The 20764-nt window shown below is 40.7% G+C and overlaps 1 protein-coding gene across 1 annotated transcript in view; it reads left to right on the top strand.

Annotated features, from left to right (window-relative positions):
- Window positions 1-20764, top strand: part of cdh24a (cadherin 24, type 2a) — a 90058-nt gene that overhangs the window by 56218 nt on the left and 13076 nt on the right. Inside the window, exons 4-12 of the mRNA XM_074668926.1 lie at window positions 1262-1381; window positions 4191-4358; window positions 10525-10706; window positions 13465-13721; window positions 13830-13966; window positions 14133-14254; window positions 19878-19995; window positions 20125-20433; window positions 20565-20754. Of these exons, the coding sequence (XP_074525027.1) occupies window positions 1262-1381; window positions 4191-4358; window positions 10525-10706; window positions 13465-13721; window positions 13830-13966; window positions 14133-14254; window positions 19878-19995; window positions 20125-20433; window positions 20565-20754 (1603 nt within the window). The remainder of the gene's footprint in view (window positions 1-1261; window positions 1382-4190; window positions 4359-10524; window positions 10707-13464; window positions 13722-13829; window positions 13967-14132; window positions 14255-19877; window positions 19996-20124; window positions 20434-20564; window positions 20755-20764) is intronic.

Raw genomic sequence — 20764 nt, 5'->3', positions numbered from 1 at the left:
TTTTTTTTTTGCAGAATGCCCCAAACATTTTATCGATAAAATAAGTGCAACACCCATAATTTAGTACTATGTAGGAACTTATTACATTATGTGGCAAAGTTTATTATATTTTTTGTTCAAAAATTTGATCACAAAATGTGGCCGATTATTACATAATGCGGCTCTACGAACTGAGTTTACAAGTTTTGTTTGTTGTTACTTTTCAAAAAATAGCACTATTGTTAGGAGCCTTTAAATTAATCCGTGAATATCTGTAATGTAGCTTTTGTAGATTTTTAACAATGTGTTTTCTGTTCTGTCTCAAAATCTGACTGCGTACAAACCTTCACCAGAAAGAGCTGTGAAGAGACTCCTTAACTGCCTCGTCTCCTTGTCAACTAAAATAAAAACAAAACATCAGTGCATGTGCTTCTAACTGAGCGTTGTGTTGGTGCATAATTGTGCAAATTTATTTTCCTGTCTTACTCCACTTTGATGAGATCATTAAAGATATGTTAGATATAACATCTTAACTGTCAAGTACAATGACTTACCGCATTGTCAGCGCGGTGCCTCATAAATGATGACAGAGTGTTTCCTCTACAGCACGCATTCTGCAGATTTAACATGTAACAAGACAGGACTTCAACAGGAGCTGACCAGACAGGAAGAGGCACAATCACAAAGTTAAACAGCTAAATATGAACTGTCAACTGTCAAGGCAGGTTTTTCTTATATTCAAGGATGCCTTCAAGGTTATTTATCTAAAAGATTTCAAAATAGTGTCAAAAGTTCATTTAAAACCACATCAAAATACGTGTTAAACACTCCATTAGGCCTAAAGAAAATCATGACTAATTCTAATAACCACCAAGTCTACGAATCATCTCAGTGTCTTCTTCCTGCAGGTGTAAACATCTTTCCTGCTGCCCAAACATAATCTCAGTATCTTGCAAAGAGTCCTATTTTTGCCGATCTGGGGGCGAAATACACTTCTCCTGGCACAGCTACTGAGATTGAAGGGCAAACACTCAACATGAGGAGTGGGTATTAAGTCACGTTTTATCTAACAGATAAATGTTGGGAGGATACTGTGCTTACAGATAGAAAGCAGAAGGGTACATTATCCTTTTAATCCTACACATGTAAGGACTTGGTATTCAAAAGACAGATGGGTTGAGTATCACTTTAAGCTTATTACACCACCAGCAGCTCTGACTGCTTCACTTTGAAAGGCTGGTTTCACCCCTCACCTCTGTCGCCTCTTCTCCTCCTCTCTCAGGCACGTCAATAATCCAGGTCACAGCCAGGGACGCAGATGATCCCACGTACGGAAACAGCGCCCGGCTGGTGTACGCCATCACTCAGGGCCAGGACTATTTCTCCGTGGATCCACAGACAGGTCTCAAAGCTGTTTACCATAAAGTGTCTCTTCTCTCCATGTGATGATTACACTTTACACAATAAATCCCAGCGGTGTAGTGAGAAATCACATGTTGTGACTTTGCTACCATATGTCCAGAGTGGATAAGTGCAGGATAATGCCCCGGGAAGTGTTCACTGTCAGGAATTTATAGGCCTCAGGACAGCCTGAACCATCTGCACCTGCAGTGGAGTCCATTATTTCCTGATAATTAACACTTTAAAGAGCAGGATTCCACTTGAATTAGTAGAGTTTATTTATTTTCAATCAAAATCTGAAGCTGGCTGGGGTTCAGACTAAAACCTGGAAGAATTGGGATTATACATGATTCTTATTCAGGGGAAACATTGTTTTGTGCTCCCAATAAAAAGAGCAACTCCTGATTACAACACAACAAGCAGAAATATTCCTAACCTTAAATTTTTCGAAGTGGACAGCTCAGTTATTTTGGTTTAGTAGCAGCTTGTGAAATTCCTGTATCACTTTATTACAGGTTACAAGTTTTATAAATGTAGTTGTCACTTTCATTTCTGAGCCTGTGAGGCTAAAAAAAAGACAGTTCAGTCAGAAATCTCAGAAAGTATTAACTCATATTGCAGCAGCAGAAGAAGATTATGTCTATTTAGTGTTGAGGCTCTGACCCCATCCTTCCTCACCGATTTATTTTACACGCAATATGGAAGTAATGACATCAAATTTTAACCCCTATCTGACTAATTTTTCAGCGCAGTACAAAAATTAATGAGTCGCAGAAGTTACCACAAGCTAGGGCAATAATAAAAAACACCGACATAGGGATTAATGTACCTTGATTTCGGTTACTTCCAGATTGTCCCACCCCCAGTTTATTCTGTAATTCTGAAACAAGTAACTGAATTGATGAACAATAATAGTTATTTAATAAAAAAATGGAATTGAAAAAACACACATCAGCTAGGATGGAAATGCAAGGCTCTGTCAGTCAAGGTGAGATAGTCTTTTCTTACATTTAGCCAGTCGTAAGACAGGGAAAGAGCCTCAAAGCCGAGTTCAGCTTTTTACACAGCTTAAAAATGGATTCAAACTGCCAGGTCGACACTGATCATGACGTCATTATGCTTAAGTTGCTGCTGTCACACAGGTGCAGTTAGGTAAAATTGGAAACATGTAAACACTTTGTGTGTTGTATGTTCAGGATAAATTGTTATATCAAAAAAAGATATATAAATTCAAACAAACAAACAAATAAATTAACAGATTTCATTTACTCCGTTCCCTCCAATTTTCTAAGGCCTCCCTTGTGCTCCCTAGTGGCCCCACTTTGAAAACCACTGATCTATCCTATAGCTCAGCATGGTTCATGAGTATGTTGGTCTAGCAAATATTAATAGTTGTATGTAGGCTGTGTCTGGTTAAACTTACATATAAACACCCAACCAGGCAACGAAAAAGCAACACAGGCATGTGGATGTTAACCTGTAAGACGGACTGAAGGCTGGTGCTAGCTCTGCTAACTGTAGCCACACGGCAAATCAAACTGAAGACTGTGTGAAGAACATGAGTATGGCTTTGACACTTTTTGTGTTCCTACCTTTTGCCACAGCCACACCAAATGAGAATTTGCAAATTTCAACGCGTGTCACACTGCGAGAACGCCCAAGTCTGGACGCTGGACTATTTTGACAAGCTGAGGAGTTGACGTGCGTCACTGTGCAGGCGGAGTAGAGAGCCCGTTCATTCAAAGACCGAAAGCCCAAAAGAGCATCTGAAAAACAATGAGCTGTGGTTTCAAAAGCATGAAAGGAAAGTGTGTAAAAGCTTTGGAGATCACAATCAAGGCCTGCAGCCTCTCCCTGGTAATCCACCTCCACTGGCCCTGCCTGGCTGACCCATGTTCCCCGAGGTCTCCCTGGGGATAAAGGGGTGGAGGAAAGAGAGGACCGCAGAGAACTTCCATCTTTTCCCTGGCTGCCCAGCTCCTCCCTCCTCTCTATCAGGAACAAAACTCCACTGAGGAAAACACAGTCGGACTCAGTGATGACCCGTGCAGGCAAATCCAGCTGGAAACAAATATTTACAGAACTTACCTTCAAAACCTGTCTCCTCAGCAACTTTCACCCAAGCCTGCTCCTTTTTTTCCGGTCTCTGTAGAGTACACACGTCGTATCATATAACTCTAGATAATGACACACCACACAGATTATTTTTTCCTCCATCTTCCGGCGGGGCTGGAGTCGGGGCAGTTGGCAGTTCCCCCCCAACATCATCAAATCAGTGACGTCGTGGGGGGATGTCATCGCTGATTGGCTGACGCGGCACAGCCTCACGGGAATTCGCATCTAAAGTTCAATATTTTCAACTCGAGCATTTAGGCGTCCGACGCCCCAAACGCACAAACACTCCAAACGCCCCAAACGCGTCCAATGCGCTGTCCAGGGCGATTCGGCGTCTAAAAGCATCGTTGCATTGACTTTGAATGTAATCACGATGCAAATTCGCTTTCGGTGTGGCCGTACCATTAGAATAGCTTTTATGAATTATTGATTTGGAAATAAGTTACTCCCAAAAATCCTGGCAATGAGCACAGACCTGAGTGTAAATATTATATAAATATGAACATTTTCTCTCACATTTTCAAAATACTCCATTCAGAAACAATAGTCGCACTGAGTCACATGTTTTTCAGCATCCTGATTCTCAGATGTATGCATCTGACTCACTTTGACGGTTATTTCCAGGGACAGCGTGTCACTCTGAAATCTGTTGCAGTTGTGATTTTTGCTCTGTGTCCCTTTGTCCTCCCCACCAGGTGTCCTGCGGACAGCAGTACCTGACATGGACCGGGAGGCTCGGGACGAGTATCTAGTCGTCCTCCAGGCCAAAGACATGGGGGGGCATCTGGGTGGATTATCAGGGACCACCACCGTCACTGTGAGGCTGACTGATGTCAACGACAACCCCCCTCACTTCAGACGGAGTAAGCACCGCTGTAATCAGATCAACACTTAGCTGTCGGATGCTTTCAATCTCTGTGGCAGCAGAATGTGTGTGACTGAAGATTAAAATGATTAAACATCTTGTAATGGCATTTGTGACAGCAGTCTGATATTTCCTGCCTCCTTTGGGTCGGAGCTGTCTTGGCAGGTTGAAGATAAGGTATAAGCTCCGAAGCAGCTGAACAGCTTGTCAGTCCGCTATTGCTCTTTTTATTTATGCACCCCAAGTAATCATTGTTTTTAATATCAGCGGGAAAACATCACCTCAGCTAAGACGGCTGCCATATACACTCCCACAAACACACCCTCCTGGTGTCTCTGATTCAGATGGACTGTGCCTTGATGTAGAAGAGTGAAAGATCATGTCTGTTTTTTTCTTATCCAAGCTTTTCTCTGTTCCCTGCTATTAATATTTCATCTTAAAGTTCAGTGCTTTCCGCTTCAATAGACAGTAAAATCACTGCAGAATGTGTCTAACACTAGGAGACATACACTGCATTTCTCTATATACCACCTCTCCTGTTGCCTTTTTTTTCACTCATATTTCTTCCTCCTGACACTCTCTGCTTTCTGCCATTCATCTTAATGTTTAAAGCGCCCTCTCCTCGCGTTGATGTATTATGCTGTGATACTGCACTTTATAGAAGCAATTTAATAATTCCAAATGCCAGCTGTGTGTTATTTATTTACTGTTATCTGACTATATCCCCCCCCATCTCCACCTCACTGCAGCTCATTATTTTCTCTTTGACAATGACGCTGCGATTTAAACAAATGGCTCATTTAGCATGCTCTTTGAATGTGAGGGGTGTGGTTTGGAAATGAGCTTCATAATACAGAGGACTCCAGTGATTAACTGTGAACGTGCTGCTGTGAAGACAAAGCATCTCCCTGCGTTTACAGCAAACTGCTGCGCAACAGCACAAGTGCTGAAGAGGTCATCATGTGATGCCGAGTGTAAAAACACATGATCGCTCACAGATCAGCGGCTGCTATTTCATGCTTGATAAATGGACAGAGTGTAATTGGAAATGAACAATAACATCTCAGGAAAGCTTAAGTTCCCAGTGACAAACAAATGGTGCAGCTTTGTCAATCTATTTGAAGCTTCATGCCCGCTAATGATGATACAATGACAGAATAAAGACTCTAAAGCTGCATCTTCAGGTTGCTGGGACTATTTTTTTTTATATTGCTATTTTTATTGCTTCACTAGTTTACCCTGCTAAAACAACCTTTTTCTTTACAGTAAATAGTAAGCCATTCGTGAATCTAAGGGGCAACCAAAAACCAAAGCATCATATTTTTACTAACCCTCTGGTGCATAGTGGGGACTGCAGTGAACAGCTATTTAAAGTCATTTCCCCCTGTATGGTCTCTGATGTGGAACTGTACATTATATTCTTGGATGCTCTCTGCTGCCCCATTTTTTCAAGCTTCATTCAGTGGTCAGTTGCTGTTACTGCAAGATAATTTTCTCTGACTCAAAGACGACAGTCACAGTTGAGGACCCCCATTTCCTGTGAATTCCTTTGTTCTAAAAGAACCCTGGAGATAAAAATATATATGATACAGAAACATGCAAGTGATAAGATTATTCAATTTATGAAATTTTTGTTTTAAAGAAGCAGTGAATTATGGTTAACCATGTGTCCACTGAAGTGGACATCATGCAACACCAAGTATACTTCCAACACCAAGTTAAGGTAGGGTCTGCAGGAATTTTCATTACTTGTTAGTAACACAACAACCGAACTGGGCTCCTCCTCCCTGGATCAGTGCCAGCGGCAGCGCACACCCACAGTCTCTGACTGACTACGTAAACACACTCACTAGCCCAGCAACCACCTGTAGCATCACGATTCTATGTGAGAGAGACTCGAGAGCCGTGCATGTAACTTGGCATGCTAGCACAAGCTAATCACAGGTGATGGGATTGACACATACCTGGTTAACAGAAAGCTAACTAGCGTTGCTCTTTGTGCTGTGCTCTCCAAGTTCCTCAGAGCACATGAAAGTCAAGCCAGGCTTCACTCTCATTTAGTAAAAAGCTTTGTCTGTTTGGCACCTCGTTTCACTTTGGTTATTTTTTTCTTCCTTCGTGCTACATTCCATGATTGTAGCTGCTCGGGTGAGCTTCTTCCATTCACTGTAATCAACACACAAAGTCACTTGCACACTTGGCGTGCTGTGATTGGCTGACATTACCATGCCTACCCTCTGCCCAGAAACATCCCGAAACAATTAAAACGTTAACAGACAAGCAGAGGAGGGGGTTGAGGCAGACACAGACACTGACACACTTGTATAGGGGCCTGTAGGAGACGATTGAGCAGGATTAATCCTGTAAAAGTTGACATTTCATTTTTGGGGGGAAAATCCTGCAGACTCTATCTGTAACATAATTGTTTTCTGAGTATTTTCTTATCATACACTGAGCTAGTTCGACTTTAAAGTTCTCCAACACTTTTGACAATTTTTGCTGTGAAAGAACTTAAATCCAGGCCTTTTCATCAGTGTGCTATCAGTTGTATGGTCTGACAGTTACCACTTTGCGGCCAAAACAGACATTAACAATTACAACACTGAAGTTCTAATTCTTCTTGAAAATGACCTCAGTTGCTTTCTTAGGTCAAGAAAAGCCCCACTTTTAATTTAAGCCTGTTCCATAGGCAGCGTCTTCACAGGAAATTTAAAGTGACTCTCAGATATGTTTTTTTATTTTTCATTGAAATAGAAGAACATTGTGTCTTAGAAGAACTTCATTTTACTAGTAATACCACAGCGTTGTATCAAGTGGAAGACATTTATTTGAAATACACTCAGGGTAGAAGTAGAAAGGGATTAGTGGGGGGCACATCAGGATGGGATGAGAGGGAATAAGGTAGAGGATGAGAAGGGATGAAGGTGAGAAGGATGAATTGAAGGAGAGATAGGGGTTAGGAGGTATGGCTGGGGGGTCAAGGAGGGGGTTGGATGACTTGAGGTTGTGGTGGAGAGATATGAGTCAGGGTCAAGGGAGCTTGAACTGTCAGAAAGTGGGGTTGAAGATTGAAGGTGGGGGAATGTGTCCGGACGCTTCTGGTCTAACATCCCCCATTGATTCCTGTACTTCGAGGAGAGGGGGAAAGAGCCAGTATGAGGGGTTAGGCGTGCTCATCTATGCACACACAGGTAGTGGCTCAGGAGAAGGGCATGATGGGATGCAGGTGATTAAATCTGCTTCAGATATGTGATCCTGTTCTTACTTACGCTATAATTTAAGACCCAGGCTACCAAAATGAACGTAAACTAGGATCAACCAAAATCCTCACAGTGGGTCAGACTTCCAAACAAAGGATTGCTGCCACCCATGACATTGTAAATTATGCATCCCTTGCGTCTCTCTGAGCCCCGTCTCACTGCCCGCTTCTCAAAATTATTATTGACATCACGGCACAAACACACTCATAAAGTTTGCAGCAATGTTGTTGCAATTTTCCTTGATATGTGCCTGATTGTAATTATCCATGTGGAAATTATAAATGTGGTTGCCAAGAACATAGTCATCAGGAAAATAGCGGAGTGAAATTAAACATTCTCCTTCGAGATATCAGTTCTTGAGCTTGTCTGGCATGACGCTGCCTTCACCCAGTTCATTGGAAAGCCTGGTTGTGAAACCCTTTTGTGCTTCAGTTATCTGGAAGTCTCTGAGGAGGCTAATATTTTCACTCTATTTGCATGTGGCCGTTAGTGCTGGTGTTTGTTAATTGGACTTTTCTGCAATGAGTCTCATTTGCATTGAATGGGGCCAATTTTGTGTCATATGCATGCATATCACCTCATTTAAATACATGCAAATAGCAGTGAAGCGCTCAGACTCTATTGGCTTGGCAGCTATAAAGGTTTGTTATCACCTTCTGTGATTGCTTCAAGAATTACACAGTTTCTTTCCGTCTTATTTGTGCTGGAGTTCTGTTTGTAGATTTGTATTCGTACTTCTGGGCTGCTGGAAGAGTTGCAACTCACGGAGGTGACTGAAAACATGGCACAAAAAAACAGAGAAATATAAATAAAAGGTAATTTCCAGGAGACCAATTATAAGTTCTTAAATGTTTTTAAACCTATCAGTGCTAAAAACATAGAAATTCAGTTTCAAATAATTCATCCTAACTTGTTAACTTGGCTAAAATAAAAAGGGAAAAGGTACAAAATTCATCATTGCCCATGTTATTTTGTCTTTAACATGTATCTACTTGCACATCTTCCCCACTCTCTCTGCTTCAAGTAGAGAGACCTCTCTCTTTCCTCTTCCTCCTACTTTTTAAGAGTAAGAGAGGAGGAAAAAATCTTAATACCTTTATAATCTGTTCAAAAATACTGTTAAAGTTTAGGTCAAGCTAATATGAGGAGTCAGTACTCTGAGGTCTAGATTTTATTGATTTTTTGTTGTATTATATATTTTACTATTAAGTGAACTGCACGTTGAATGTCATCGCCCAGAATAAGATTTTAATCAGGAGGGGAATTTATTCATATTTTACACAGATTAAGAAGTCCAAAACGCCTCTTCCCCTTCACTCTGCTCTAACCATATTTCATAAAAGAAAAATAAGGCTTGATGGCAGAGGGAGAAAAAAAATGACCGTCTTTTTTTATGAATGTGAATTCAGAATTCTAAATGTTCAAACGCCTAATTCATTTTTACTACCCAAACCTCAAAATAGATAAATAAATTCAGCGGACCTTTGAAACACAACATGTTTTCCGAGTTCATTTTCACAAGCTAACTTTGATGCAAGCTAGCTCTTTGTATTCGTAGCATTTGCTCTTTTTGTCGGCGGACAATAGCCTCCTTATGGTTTTTGGGACTGAAAACTTGATCTAACAACACTAACATTGTGTCATATGATTAAACTGCCATTACACTGCATTACATTATCTGAAGTTTATGTCAGGAGCCAGGACTTGTTAGCTAGCTTGTCACAGTAGCATTTCATTTATGCTAGAAGAAAACAGCACTCTATTGCTTTTGTTATTGCCAACCTGATCCCACAAAAATAACATAAAGGTAGCATTGTTGCTTGCTTAAAATGACGCTAGCAGGCGTAGCCTATGCTTGTGTCAGCTAGCTAACATTAGCATTCCCTTTTATAGCAGGAGAAGAAAGCCGTCATATAGATATTTAGAACAAAAACATACTTCACTCTAGAAGAGCACTCCATAAAGAAACCTATCCTTATACTACCTGTACTAATAAGTCACCTACTGCCTCAAGTCCTAAAACCAAAGCCTGAGCACAGATGGGCAGCAAGAGCCAGAATATCACTCGTATTACCAAAAGGCACCTCCTGCCACTAGCATTTTGTTAACGTAGGCCCACAACACCTCTGAGAGGCTTCACAGTTAGCTCTGAGATCCCAGAGCAACCCCATTTCCATACCAGCTCTTAGCTCTTACCAGCCATTGTATACATATTATATCATTATACCCATCCTAAGAGCACCCTAATTAACAACCCAGACCGGTAGGTATGGCCATGTTCAACAGACCCGGGCTCCATACCTGCAAGCTCCAGGTAGTGACAACGCTGACACTACCTACACTTCCCTTAGCCACCCCTAACCTCTAAACACAGTGAAGAGAGGAAGAGTTTAATAAGAAATTAGAAGATGAGGAGGGAGGAAAAGGTCAATTTTATGTGAGTAGTACTAGCGCTTGTGATATAGCCTACTTTACAAAGAGATTAAAAAATTTTCAACCCCTCAATACCATCAGATGTCTCCCCTGACTTTTAACCACTCGTGACAGTTTAATATTTAAAGTAACTTATTTATTTTCAAGAGATGTATTCATACATATATTTTCCCAGGCACATATGACCTGCATTTGAGCGTGATATTGGAGGGAAATGACTGCCGGTTGAAATCTGAAAATGGGTTTTTGAATTTTGAAACCAAGAAATGATGGTGGTTTCCTGTGGGTGCATACAAGCATGTGAATACAGGATGAGAACCAATCCTTCAAAGTAGGTCATGCAATGTGTAAATAAAAGCCACAAAATGACACAAAACTGTGCCAGAAACCATCCTGCTGCTGCCGCTGCACCTCATCCACATTCAGAGCCCGTGCTCACAGCCATTATATTCACTGTTATCTTCTCTGCAGGTGCGTGGTCATTCTCTGTGTCGGAGCTGGCAGCACCAGGTGTGGAGGTGGGCCGCCTCACCGCCACTGATCCCGATCTGGGAGAAAATGCGCAGCTGGAGTTTACCATCCTAGACACAGAGGAGGCAGAGACATTCAATATTACCAGCAGAGACCAAGAAGCTGTGATTGTGCTCAACAAGGTGAGTGATGAGGAGAAAAATTAACAAATGTTTTCAGACAGCTACATGGAGCTGGATTTACTTTAATGGCCACATAATGAAGCAAATTTGCTTTGGTCTCAGTTCGCAAATTAATTTGATTTGGTCATTTAAACACTTTGTCGCTCCGCTGAAACACATTCTGCTGCTGACAGGTTCACACTCCCAAGGCTCTGCACGAGCAATTAATGAGCAACAATGAGCTAATGAGAGGCTGGTGAAAAATTGTAGCCCATTTGATGTGAGAAGGCCATGTTCGAGGCAGCCAGCATGAGTTTGTCTTTTCAACTTGAAGGGTTTAACAGCATTGTGTCATTCAAAGATAATTATTGCTCAGTGAAATAATAAATTAAACCGTCGCAGAGGGTGAGAAAAGACAAGGCTGAAGGTTCACCGCCAAAATATTTGGAAATTGAAATAATTCCAAAGTAGAATATTGTATGTGAGTTATTATGTGAAGAGAGAGCTACAGAGCATATTTTAGGGCCAGATAATTAAATAGCATCAACAATCATAAACTTTTAGACATTTTTTTCTCTGATTTGAAAGATGCCTGAGAGTATAACACAGCAGAAAGAAACAGAAACAACCTGTTAGTCTGCAGCTCTTGTGCTTGGACTTCAAGGACATGTAGGAGTACACACCTACCTGTAACTGCGGAGCACAGTTTTAGCAGCTGGTGACGGGAGTGGAGGTTTTCTGTAAGACAGAGAAGAGCTGAACCAAAAATAAAAGTGAGGATGAAGTTGACTCCTACAAAGATAAAGAAGTTTAAGAAATTAAATGTGACATGAATATGGATATTACTTGCAGCTCAGCTTGCAGCCCCCTCACCAGACATCCTTAGTCTGCTAAACACAGACACTGAGTAGGTTTTTACTTTTTTCAAAGGGACTGTGACGACTTTCTAAAGCCTTCGTTTCCACCAAGTGGTTCAGGTTGGTTAGTCTCAGTACGGCGTGCATTCTGTGGCGGTTCCATTGACTAATCCCAGGTCCCCAAGTTACCGACCCATGCCGTCCCACTTTTTGGCACCCTTGTGTTTGGGTGCCATACATACTGATCCAACCCCAGAAGGTGGATCTAGAACACTGCAGTCCATTGATTGGTCAAAAGAATTGTCACTTACCATATGACACCATCTGGATGTCTTCCATCATTGCTCTTCGTTAACTGTGTCGCGTTTCTCTTCTTTGTTGGATTTATTTGTGGGGTACACTGTGACAAGCTGCTGTAGCATCTTGCGATTACATAACTGATGCAACTATCAGAATCTGGCTTATACGCCAGCTACCAAGAGGGGGCACAGCTGGTTCATGGAAACGCAAACAGGATCAGGCTTTATTGATCCAAACTGTACTGATCCAAACTGTACTGATCCAAACCGGACTGCTTGGTGGAAACAGTGCTCTTAAAACAGTGTCACTTCTATATGCCTGATCATAATCTGCAACTTAAATTGAGATTATCAGCGCCTAATGATGCTATTTTCGAATGCTATTTCTCAGCTTCCTGATCAGGTCAGACAGGATTGATTCCCTATGACAACACCACGCCATTGGCAAAGTTTAGCAGCCAACAGCAAGAGCTGTTCATTTCTCTGCTGAAAGGATATCTTGAGTTTATTTTGTAGTAATGGTGGTGGATGTTGGTGCTGAAGTGGCAAAAAGAACGTCATAGCAGAACAAAGCTCAACAGGAGAGTGATAGAGCACGAGCTACAACCCACATGCAGCAGTAATTCTGCAGTGGTCTGTTCAAACTTGAGGGTCTAAAAAAAAAAAAAAAGAATATCTGATCTCCATTTGTTTGCTTCAAAACAAATGCGAGTCTTAGTAAGAGTCACATCTTCACAACAGTGGCCTCAAGTGTTCATGGTGAATGGAGCCTTTATCCAAGAAAAACACTAGCTGTTCCAGATATTCCTCACAGCCCCTTTAAAACCTCGGCAGATAATTCACTGTTAGCATTAAGAAAATGTAGTTGTAGTGGTAGGTAAGATTGATTCAGTCTTTATACATAGTGTATTGTTTTACACAAGAAAGACATTTAAAAACAAACCATTTTTTGGGGGAAACTTGCAAATGCCTCTTAAATCATATTGGGCCTCTCAAATTGAAAAGAACTTTTGCACAGCACCCGGAAGTAAATTTAGTTTTGCAGTTAACATTATGAGTATTATTTTGTAATAAAACAAGTCAGCTCTTTTTTGTAAAACAACAATTAAATATATATAAACTTAACAATTCCAACACTAAGAGTTAGAAGCTGTGACATTAGTGGCAGCTCAGCTCCCAGCCTCATGACCTGCTGTGTTTGGAGAATTCTGTTCATTTTCAGTGTAAAGCTGTTCTGGTTTTTCTCTAAAGAGATACATCAACAGTGAAGAAGGTTTTAATTTGAAACATTAAATCAAATCCAATGTTGCTCACAGCTCCTCCTGAAGTCCTCACCAGCAAAAGTGAAGCTCTGGTTAGGATTTACAAATTAAAATTTATTCATTCTTTGTTTCTAATTCAAAAAAACAATAGTAACACTAATAAAAAGAATGAATGACTCAGTTTCTCCAGGCCTGCAATGAGAGTTCTTGAACTGGCAGCACATTGAGTTTATAGATATTACTGTGATTACACTGATAACTGTGACCACATGTTTACAGCCTTAGCCGTAGAGAACAGTATGTGTGACCTGAAATGAAGTCTATGCTGCTGGTTGACATTGCTTTGTTCTTCACTCAACAGCTGCTGGATTATGAGACCCGTAATTCTTACACTTTTGCTGTGGAAGTTAACAACCCTTTAGTTGACCCCCGGTACCTGAGGAACGGCCCCTTTAAGGACCAGGCGACAGTCCGGGTCATGGTACTTAATGCTGATGAGCCGCCTCGATTCTCCCAGGCTCGGTACCATCTGGACGTGTCGGAGAACTGCCCTCCTGTTTGCTCTGTTGGCCGGGTCTCTGCTGTGGACCCTGACACAGGACAAAGCAGCAACATCAGGTGGTTCATCCCGCAGTCATTCACTCATTTAGCCGCCCTCTCAGGGCGCTCTTCACTATCTCCTTCCTCTCCTTTTCTTTCTTTGTCGTTTCTGCTCGTGTATCTCAGGTACTCCATCGATCCTCAGTCAGACCCCGAGGCTCTGTTCCGCATTGCCTCTGACACGGGCTTTATCAGCACGGTGATGGAGCTGGACCGTGAACAGGAGCAGTGGCATAATATCACAGTCATCGCCACACAGAGGGGTATGTCAGCCCCCTCTGGCCCCTGGGCGCAATGAGCTGCCGAGCTTACAAGAGTCATTTGTCACCAAAAGCACCGCCTGGAGTTCAGAATTAAAAGTTACGAGGAAGAAATGATGGAAATTCAGCGACGGTTTCAACATTTCATGTCTGATTCCTTTCCTCTCAGACAATCCAAACCTTGTGTCGAGGGTTGTGGTTGCAATAGAGACGATGGACCAAAACGACAACGCTCCAGAGCTGGACAGGGAATACACAACGTCTGTATGTGACTCCAGCGCCCCCGGTCAGGTCTGTTTCTGCTTTGTTTTGGAACATTTAAGCCTTTTCACCTTATGTTGCACATTATATGTTCCATCAAACACTTACTGGTGATAGAGCAACGCTAACCATTAAAGACTGACTGAACAGATTGGTCCGCTTCACTTTTGTGAAGGCCAAGGCAAGTTTATTTATACAGCATATTTCAGCAGCAGGCAATTCAAGGTGTTTTACGGTGATATAAATATACGTTGTAAGGTCAACGAAAGATATTAAAAGAAAACAATTAAAAATAAACTAAGAATGAAAAAAAATTAATTAATTAAATTAAATAGCAAAATAGGAAGTTAGAACAGATTTCAAGATACAAGTATGAAAGTCACAAGGTAGAGTTGTGCAGTAAGAAAGATATTAAAATGATTTGTTACATTATTCTTATAAAAGGCAGCTGTAGAAGGGTGAGTCTTCAACCTGGTGAGGTTTTAGCCGGCTTGGTTTTCTCAAGAACAGTGCCCTCCTGGTGGGCCATGGAGGTATTCAAAGTGGGCCTCCAAATCATTTCCAAAACAGTATGATTGTTGTGAAGGTTGTTTTACAGAAATAGAATTATAAAATGAACAATGTTTTGAATGTTGAATCTCAGATTTTTCCTTCAAGTTTTAGACTTGTGACAAGCAAATGAGAGGTAGGAACTTTTATTGTTATTGGTTGGATCACTTTGCAACAGGCCCACATTTCAGTATCCAGTTCAGACCTTTATGTTAAGTCTGCAATAAAAAAAAAGTTCTCTGAGAACGCATTGCATGGCCTCCATATTACAGGGGCCGGAGGTGGGCCACGTAAATTTTTGAGACCTAAAATTAGGTCCTGAGTTAGAAAAAGTTGGGAACCACTGCTCTAGGAGTTGGTTTCAGATATTTAGAGCATAAAAACCAGGACTGGGATGATGTGCTTTTCTCCTGATTCGATTCTTTTACGTTTTTTGGGGTGCCGACTGAGTTTAAATTGTGATTCTTCGATAGTTGTGATTTTTGCGATTTCTAGTTTGCTTTTTAACACTAAACCATTAAAAAGCTGAATGATGATGATGATGTCTAGAGACCATATCTGGAGCACTGTTTTCTCCGAAAATGCACATCACATGTGAGTCAGAGAGAAGCAAAAGCAAAAGTGGTCTCTTTTTTTCCCAACCCCAATAATAATAATAATAATGATAATAATAATAATAATAATAATAATAATAATAATAATAATAATAATTATTATTATTATTATTATTATTATTATTATTATTATTATTATTATTATTATTATTATTATTATTATTATTATTATTATATCAAGAAGAAGAAGAAGAAGAAAAATTAACAAAGAATGTTGATACAAATATTATAAAACAAAAAAAGTCAGATACGCTTGTAAATTGATTTTTTTCTCCAACCCTTAATATAAACTGAATGTTACTTCTCAATGTTTGCATCTGCCTCTTGGGACTGAAAGCAGACCTGTTCCAGATGACCTGAGTGGTCTTAATGGTACTGAATTAGAAGATCACTTATACGTTTTTGGCCCTAATCCATTCATTGCTTTGTAAACCAGCAGAGCTGTTTTAAAATCTATCCCCTTACTGACAGGGAGCCAGCGTACAGACCTGGACTGATATGATTCACTTTCTTGGTATTAGTGAGGACTTTTTAAAGACACTGTTACAGTTTTCAAGTCTCCTAAGGAGAAGCATGTGGACCAGTTTTTCCAGGTCCTGCTGGCACATTAGTCCTTTAATCCTACTATCCCATTCTTTAAGTGATTGTAGACAAATATTGTAATTGTCTTAGAAAGTCAGCTGGAAAATAGCTTTTCCAAAAATTTTGGAAAGAAAAGTAGAGAGAGATCTGATGGTTTAGAAGTGAGGTCTTGTTGAGTAAAGAAGTGAAATTTAATTAAGAACATTGTTTTTAAATTAGTATACTTATAATGTTAATGCTCATTAATTAACAACAGCACAGATAAAACAATAAATTAAATAATCAAGAGTCTTGGGACTGTCTCAGTGGTGTGAAGTGTGTCCTCTTCAGTTTTTCTGGAAGTGAATTTCACGTATTTAGGTCACAGAAACAGAAGTGGACTTTCTCTGTGTGAAGTCTTGGAACCTGCAGGGTGTTCTGCGATGGTGTACCATGGTTACCTACATTTCATGAAAGCAGGGCTGAGAGATGGGGGGAGACGAGCTTTTGTGTAAGAGCTTTATAAATAAATAAATATAAGTGCTGATCCCTCCGAGCTGATAAACCAGGACGGCCAGCTTTTTGGTGCAGTAGAACAGCCATGTGTCCCATAACCATCACGAGAGACGAGTCTCAGTGTTGAGTGGTCGTTACGTCCAAACAGCTGAGATTGTCCATCTGTTTTAATAATCCAACAGAGGGAGAAGAAGCCGTTCAACAAATTCTTTTCTTGCTTAGAAGATCAACTAAAACACATGAGCCCTAGAGCCTGCTAGAGCCTGTTTCTCATCCACAAAATCCACAATTATTCCTAACACTGAATTCTTTCTACAATGTTAGTTTACCATCAGATTTAACCCTTTCATGCTTTAATTCTTAAATAACGAAGCCGTGTATTTAAATGTTACTTCTAAGAATATGCAATGGGATGTTTTTCAAGTAAATAATTTCAAATAACTATGTTTTTTTAACAAACACCATCACATGTTGTATTAGAGAGGAAAGAATCAGTTTTTAATTGTATATTTAGGTTTTTGAAGAAACACAATGACTGTTTTCCAAACCGCCTACTACATACTACATGTGACTGTAGTATGTAGTAGGCACTACATACTACCTACTGCTTTTGCTTGTATGTAGTATGACTGTTCTGTTGGGCCTGTTTTGTAGTATACTACTCTAGTCTCTAGTTTCAGAAGTGGAGTTACAGATGGTATTCTTTTTTTTTTTTGCCTTTATTATAAATGTTCAAAACAATCTATGGGCAGATCTCGACCCTTTAGTTATTTTGTTAATCATATCATACAGAATCATCATACTTGATTTCTAATCTTGCACCAAAAGTTAGGTTGTTTACTGGAAATAAATCTGAAAGGGATTTTTATTTTTCACAGCTGATGGAAAAAAAACACTTCTATATAATCCACGTATGGTTTAAAAAGTGAAATAGTGGTTTATATGGGCTTTTATGAATTTGTAAAAGTAAACACCTCTTTTACGACTGAAAGTGACAAGATTTAAGGGTGTTTCTTTCACTTCACTTCTATCTCACGGACAGTCTAACGTTAGTGTTGTTGTGTTGTAGTTATATTGATGACTCATTCCAGTAGATGGCAGTAATTCACCAAAACCTGCCACTCGCATAGACAAAACAGCGTTAGCGCAGTGCATTGTTCGAAGCATTATGCCAAGTAGACTGGTCTGTTGCATACTGAGAAATTTTCCTGGATCAGTAGGACATCCGAGGATTTTTAGTATACTGCAGATTTTGCAAGTTTTCGCATACTAACTACTACATACTGAATTTCAGCCATAATAGTAGGCACTGCTAGTGTAGTAGGCGGTTTGGAAAACAGCCACAGTCTGAAACTGACAGGAAGATTTGATTGAAAAAAAGTACAGAGAACCAAGAATATCCAGTATTGAAAACTTGTACATCAAAGTCTGATTATTAGCATTAGTTGAACTGGAGGCAGCTATTTATGACATTCAGTTTCATGGACAGTTCATCTTTCATATTTTTCTTCAAACCTGAAATTAATACTTGGGAGTTTGAACAACTTTATTGTTCAGTAATAACCTGATGTTTATTGTATACCTGCCCACACATCAGACAACTTTTAGATCCTAAAGGATGTTCAGTCAGATTTTTTAGCATGGCAAAAGCTCAACCAAATGCTTGAATGTTTGGGGCAACAATTCCACAGACACGAGATCTCACAGAACCTCCCATGATCAAACATGACCCCAGATGATTAACAAACACTAGAGGGCAAGTGACGCCTTTCCTCTTGGCTCTGGGCACAGTTTTGTTTACATTCAGTGTCATGCTCATGAGCTCTACCATCCGGTTGATGACTCTTCCTAGTCTGCTCCTCTCATTTATTATTGGATGTATTCAGTCAGAGGCAGTCCGGCCTGGAAACCTAAATATTTAACATGTTTGATAATAGAGATTCCGGGTTCCAGGGGACAATAAAAAAAAGTCCTATTGACTACATACACATTTACAACAACAGGCCAGTGGGTGGCAGTGTGTGGAATCATACTGAAGGTACCTGAAGCAGCGATTCCATCAAAATCCCTTCAGTTAGCAACAACACCATCTTAATAGCTGTGAATAAAAAAACTGTGGATATTTTAAGAGGTTTAAAAATTAAATTTACCTTTAGATCACTGTACCATTAAACTGAAGTTGTGTTTTAAGGTGAGCTTAATCATAGCTGTAGAGATTAAGAGAAGCAGCTATAATGTAATCTACCCAACTAAACATTAGACGTCTGATCATGTTACATGTGCATTAAACTTTGTTCTAGAATTAAGTAGTTTTTCTTCTATTAAGTGGCAAACACTTACCGTATTGATGTCCTACATGGACAGGCAGAAACACATGGACACAACCCAACGCATCCATCTGACCAAACTTTCCTCCATTCAGCTCCCTCTTCTTCTTTTTTGGCTTCAAAAAAATCAGCTGGGTTGCAATAGCGCCAACTACTGTAGTTGGTATGTGCATGAGGATCAAGCAGTTGGTCTTAAATCCTACCAACGTCCTGTGAGCGTCTTTTTGCTCAGTGGGTATGAGAAGAATAGAGGACAGTGTCATCTGCATAAAAGAGTGATGTTACTATAGTGCACTAAGATAGTAATAAATGTGTGGGGATGGTGAATAAAACTGGGTCAGGCACTGAGGAAGTCTCCACACTGTCTAGATATTTTTATTTAAAAATCAATGAAAACCTGACATGTCATGGTCTTTTATCTAATTTTAGGTCTAATGTATATGAAGGTATGAAATCTAAAAATAGTAGAGGTTGGATTTAATTCAAATTAAAACTAAAAATTAATTTGATGTAAATGATCATGATGTTAAGTATGAATTCAGGGAGGTTGTGCTGAGACATTGATAAATGAAGACACTCAGTCTCTTCCAATCAGAGCTGGTATTGCCCATAAAGGATTATTGTCACGGTGGAGGATGTTATTGTCAAGCGTGGATGTTAATGAAGTTCTGTCTATATTTCTAATGCTGGCAGTCGATGATTTATTTTCCTCTGGCTCTAACAGAGCCAGCTTTAAGCATTACTAACAGAGCTTTGAGAACAAGCGGGGGCTGTCAATTAAAAACAAGAGAAGTGTCAATCAAAAAAAGGGAAGACGTTCCCCAAATGAAACAGATGTCAATCAAAACCTGATCTGCAACAGCTCTGGGGTCTAAAGCAGCTCTTTAAAGAGCAAAATCAGCTTTTCAAATAGTTCTGAACATGTATTTTTGTGGATCCGTAATGAGGCTAATGACTGATATTACACATGTATTTTGTCTATTAGAAGCACTGTTTACAGAGACTGTAGGAACACAGACATAAAAGTTGTCAAAAGTATGAGACCTGGCTATAAAATGTTATTCTGCTCTGGTTTGTGTGGTGTAGGTCGTCCAGGTCCTGCGAGCTGTCGATAAGGACCAAGGAGGTCAGGATGGCCCGGTTCACTTCAGCATCCCTCCAGAGTCCAGCTCTGCCCTAAACCTCTCCATCAGGGAATCTGGAGGTTGCGCGGCTTGGCTCTGCTTTCCTCTTTCACACACAATCCAGAAACACGACAGAAGCCAAAAAAAGTGGTGCAGGCTGTTTGTGCAGTGACCGTGTTTGATGTGTGTTTCTGTTCTGTTGTTATCAGGTGTGACAGCCAGCCTGGTTCTGCAGTCAGCCTTGGAGCCCCTCCCTGGCTTCTCCTCATCCTTACTCACCCTCTATGTGCCAGTTGTGCTTCGCGACGGGGCCTCAGGTCTGACCAACACTGGCACGGTCACTGTGACCATTTGTCCGTGTCTGAGGGGGGGCATGCAGACAGAGGACCGGGGGAAGCAGAGGGACAGGCGATGGGAGAGACACATGGTTTGTCTCCCAATGCCGTCGTCCTCTGCGTCTCTCATTTTTAGTCTGGTCACCTTACTCGCCATGCTGGCATGTGTCACCACTCTACTCGGTAGGTTTTGCCGGTCCTCCAAAGCTATGTGCTGAAAATCTGATGTTTGAGATTTTTTAAAAGATGCTGACTTGTTGTGTCAGGTTTCCTTCTTCGCTGAAGTGTGTGTGTGTCTGCTCTATGCCCTTTAGTGGTGTGTGCACTCTCACTGTCATTGCGCCATCAGAAGCGAGACTCCCACTCCCCCTTCGAGGATGATGATGTCAGGGAGAACATCATCTCCTATGATGATGAGGGGGGAGGGGAAGCGGACACCGCTGCTTTCGACATCACGGCGCTGCAGAGCATGCAGCGGATGCAGCACATGCACAACAGAAACATGTGAGCAGTT

Source organism: Halichoeres trimaculatus, unplaced genomic scaffold (genome assembly GCF_033239565.1).
Source record: "Halichoeres trimaculatus isolate MK-OKI-2021-1 unplaced genomic scaffold, fHalTri1.1 fHalTri1_scaffold_4, whole genome shotgun sequence".
Lineage (NCBI taxonomy): Eukaryota > Metazoa > Chordata > Actinopteri > Labriformes > Labridae > Halichoeres > Halichoeres trimaculatus.
This window is presented reverse-complemented; position numbering and strand designations above follow the sequence as displayed.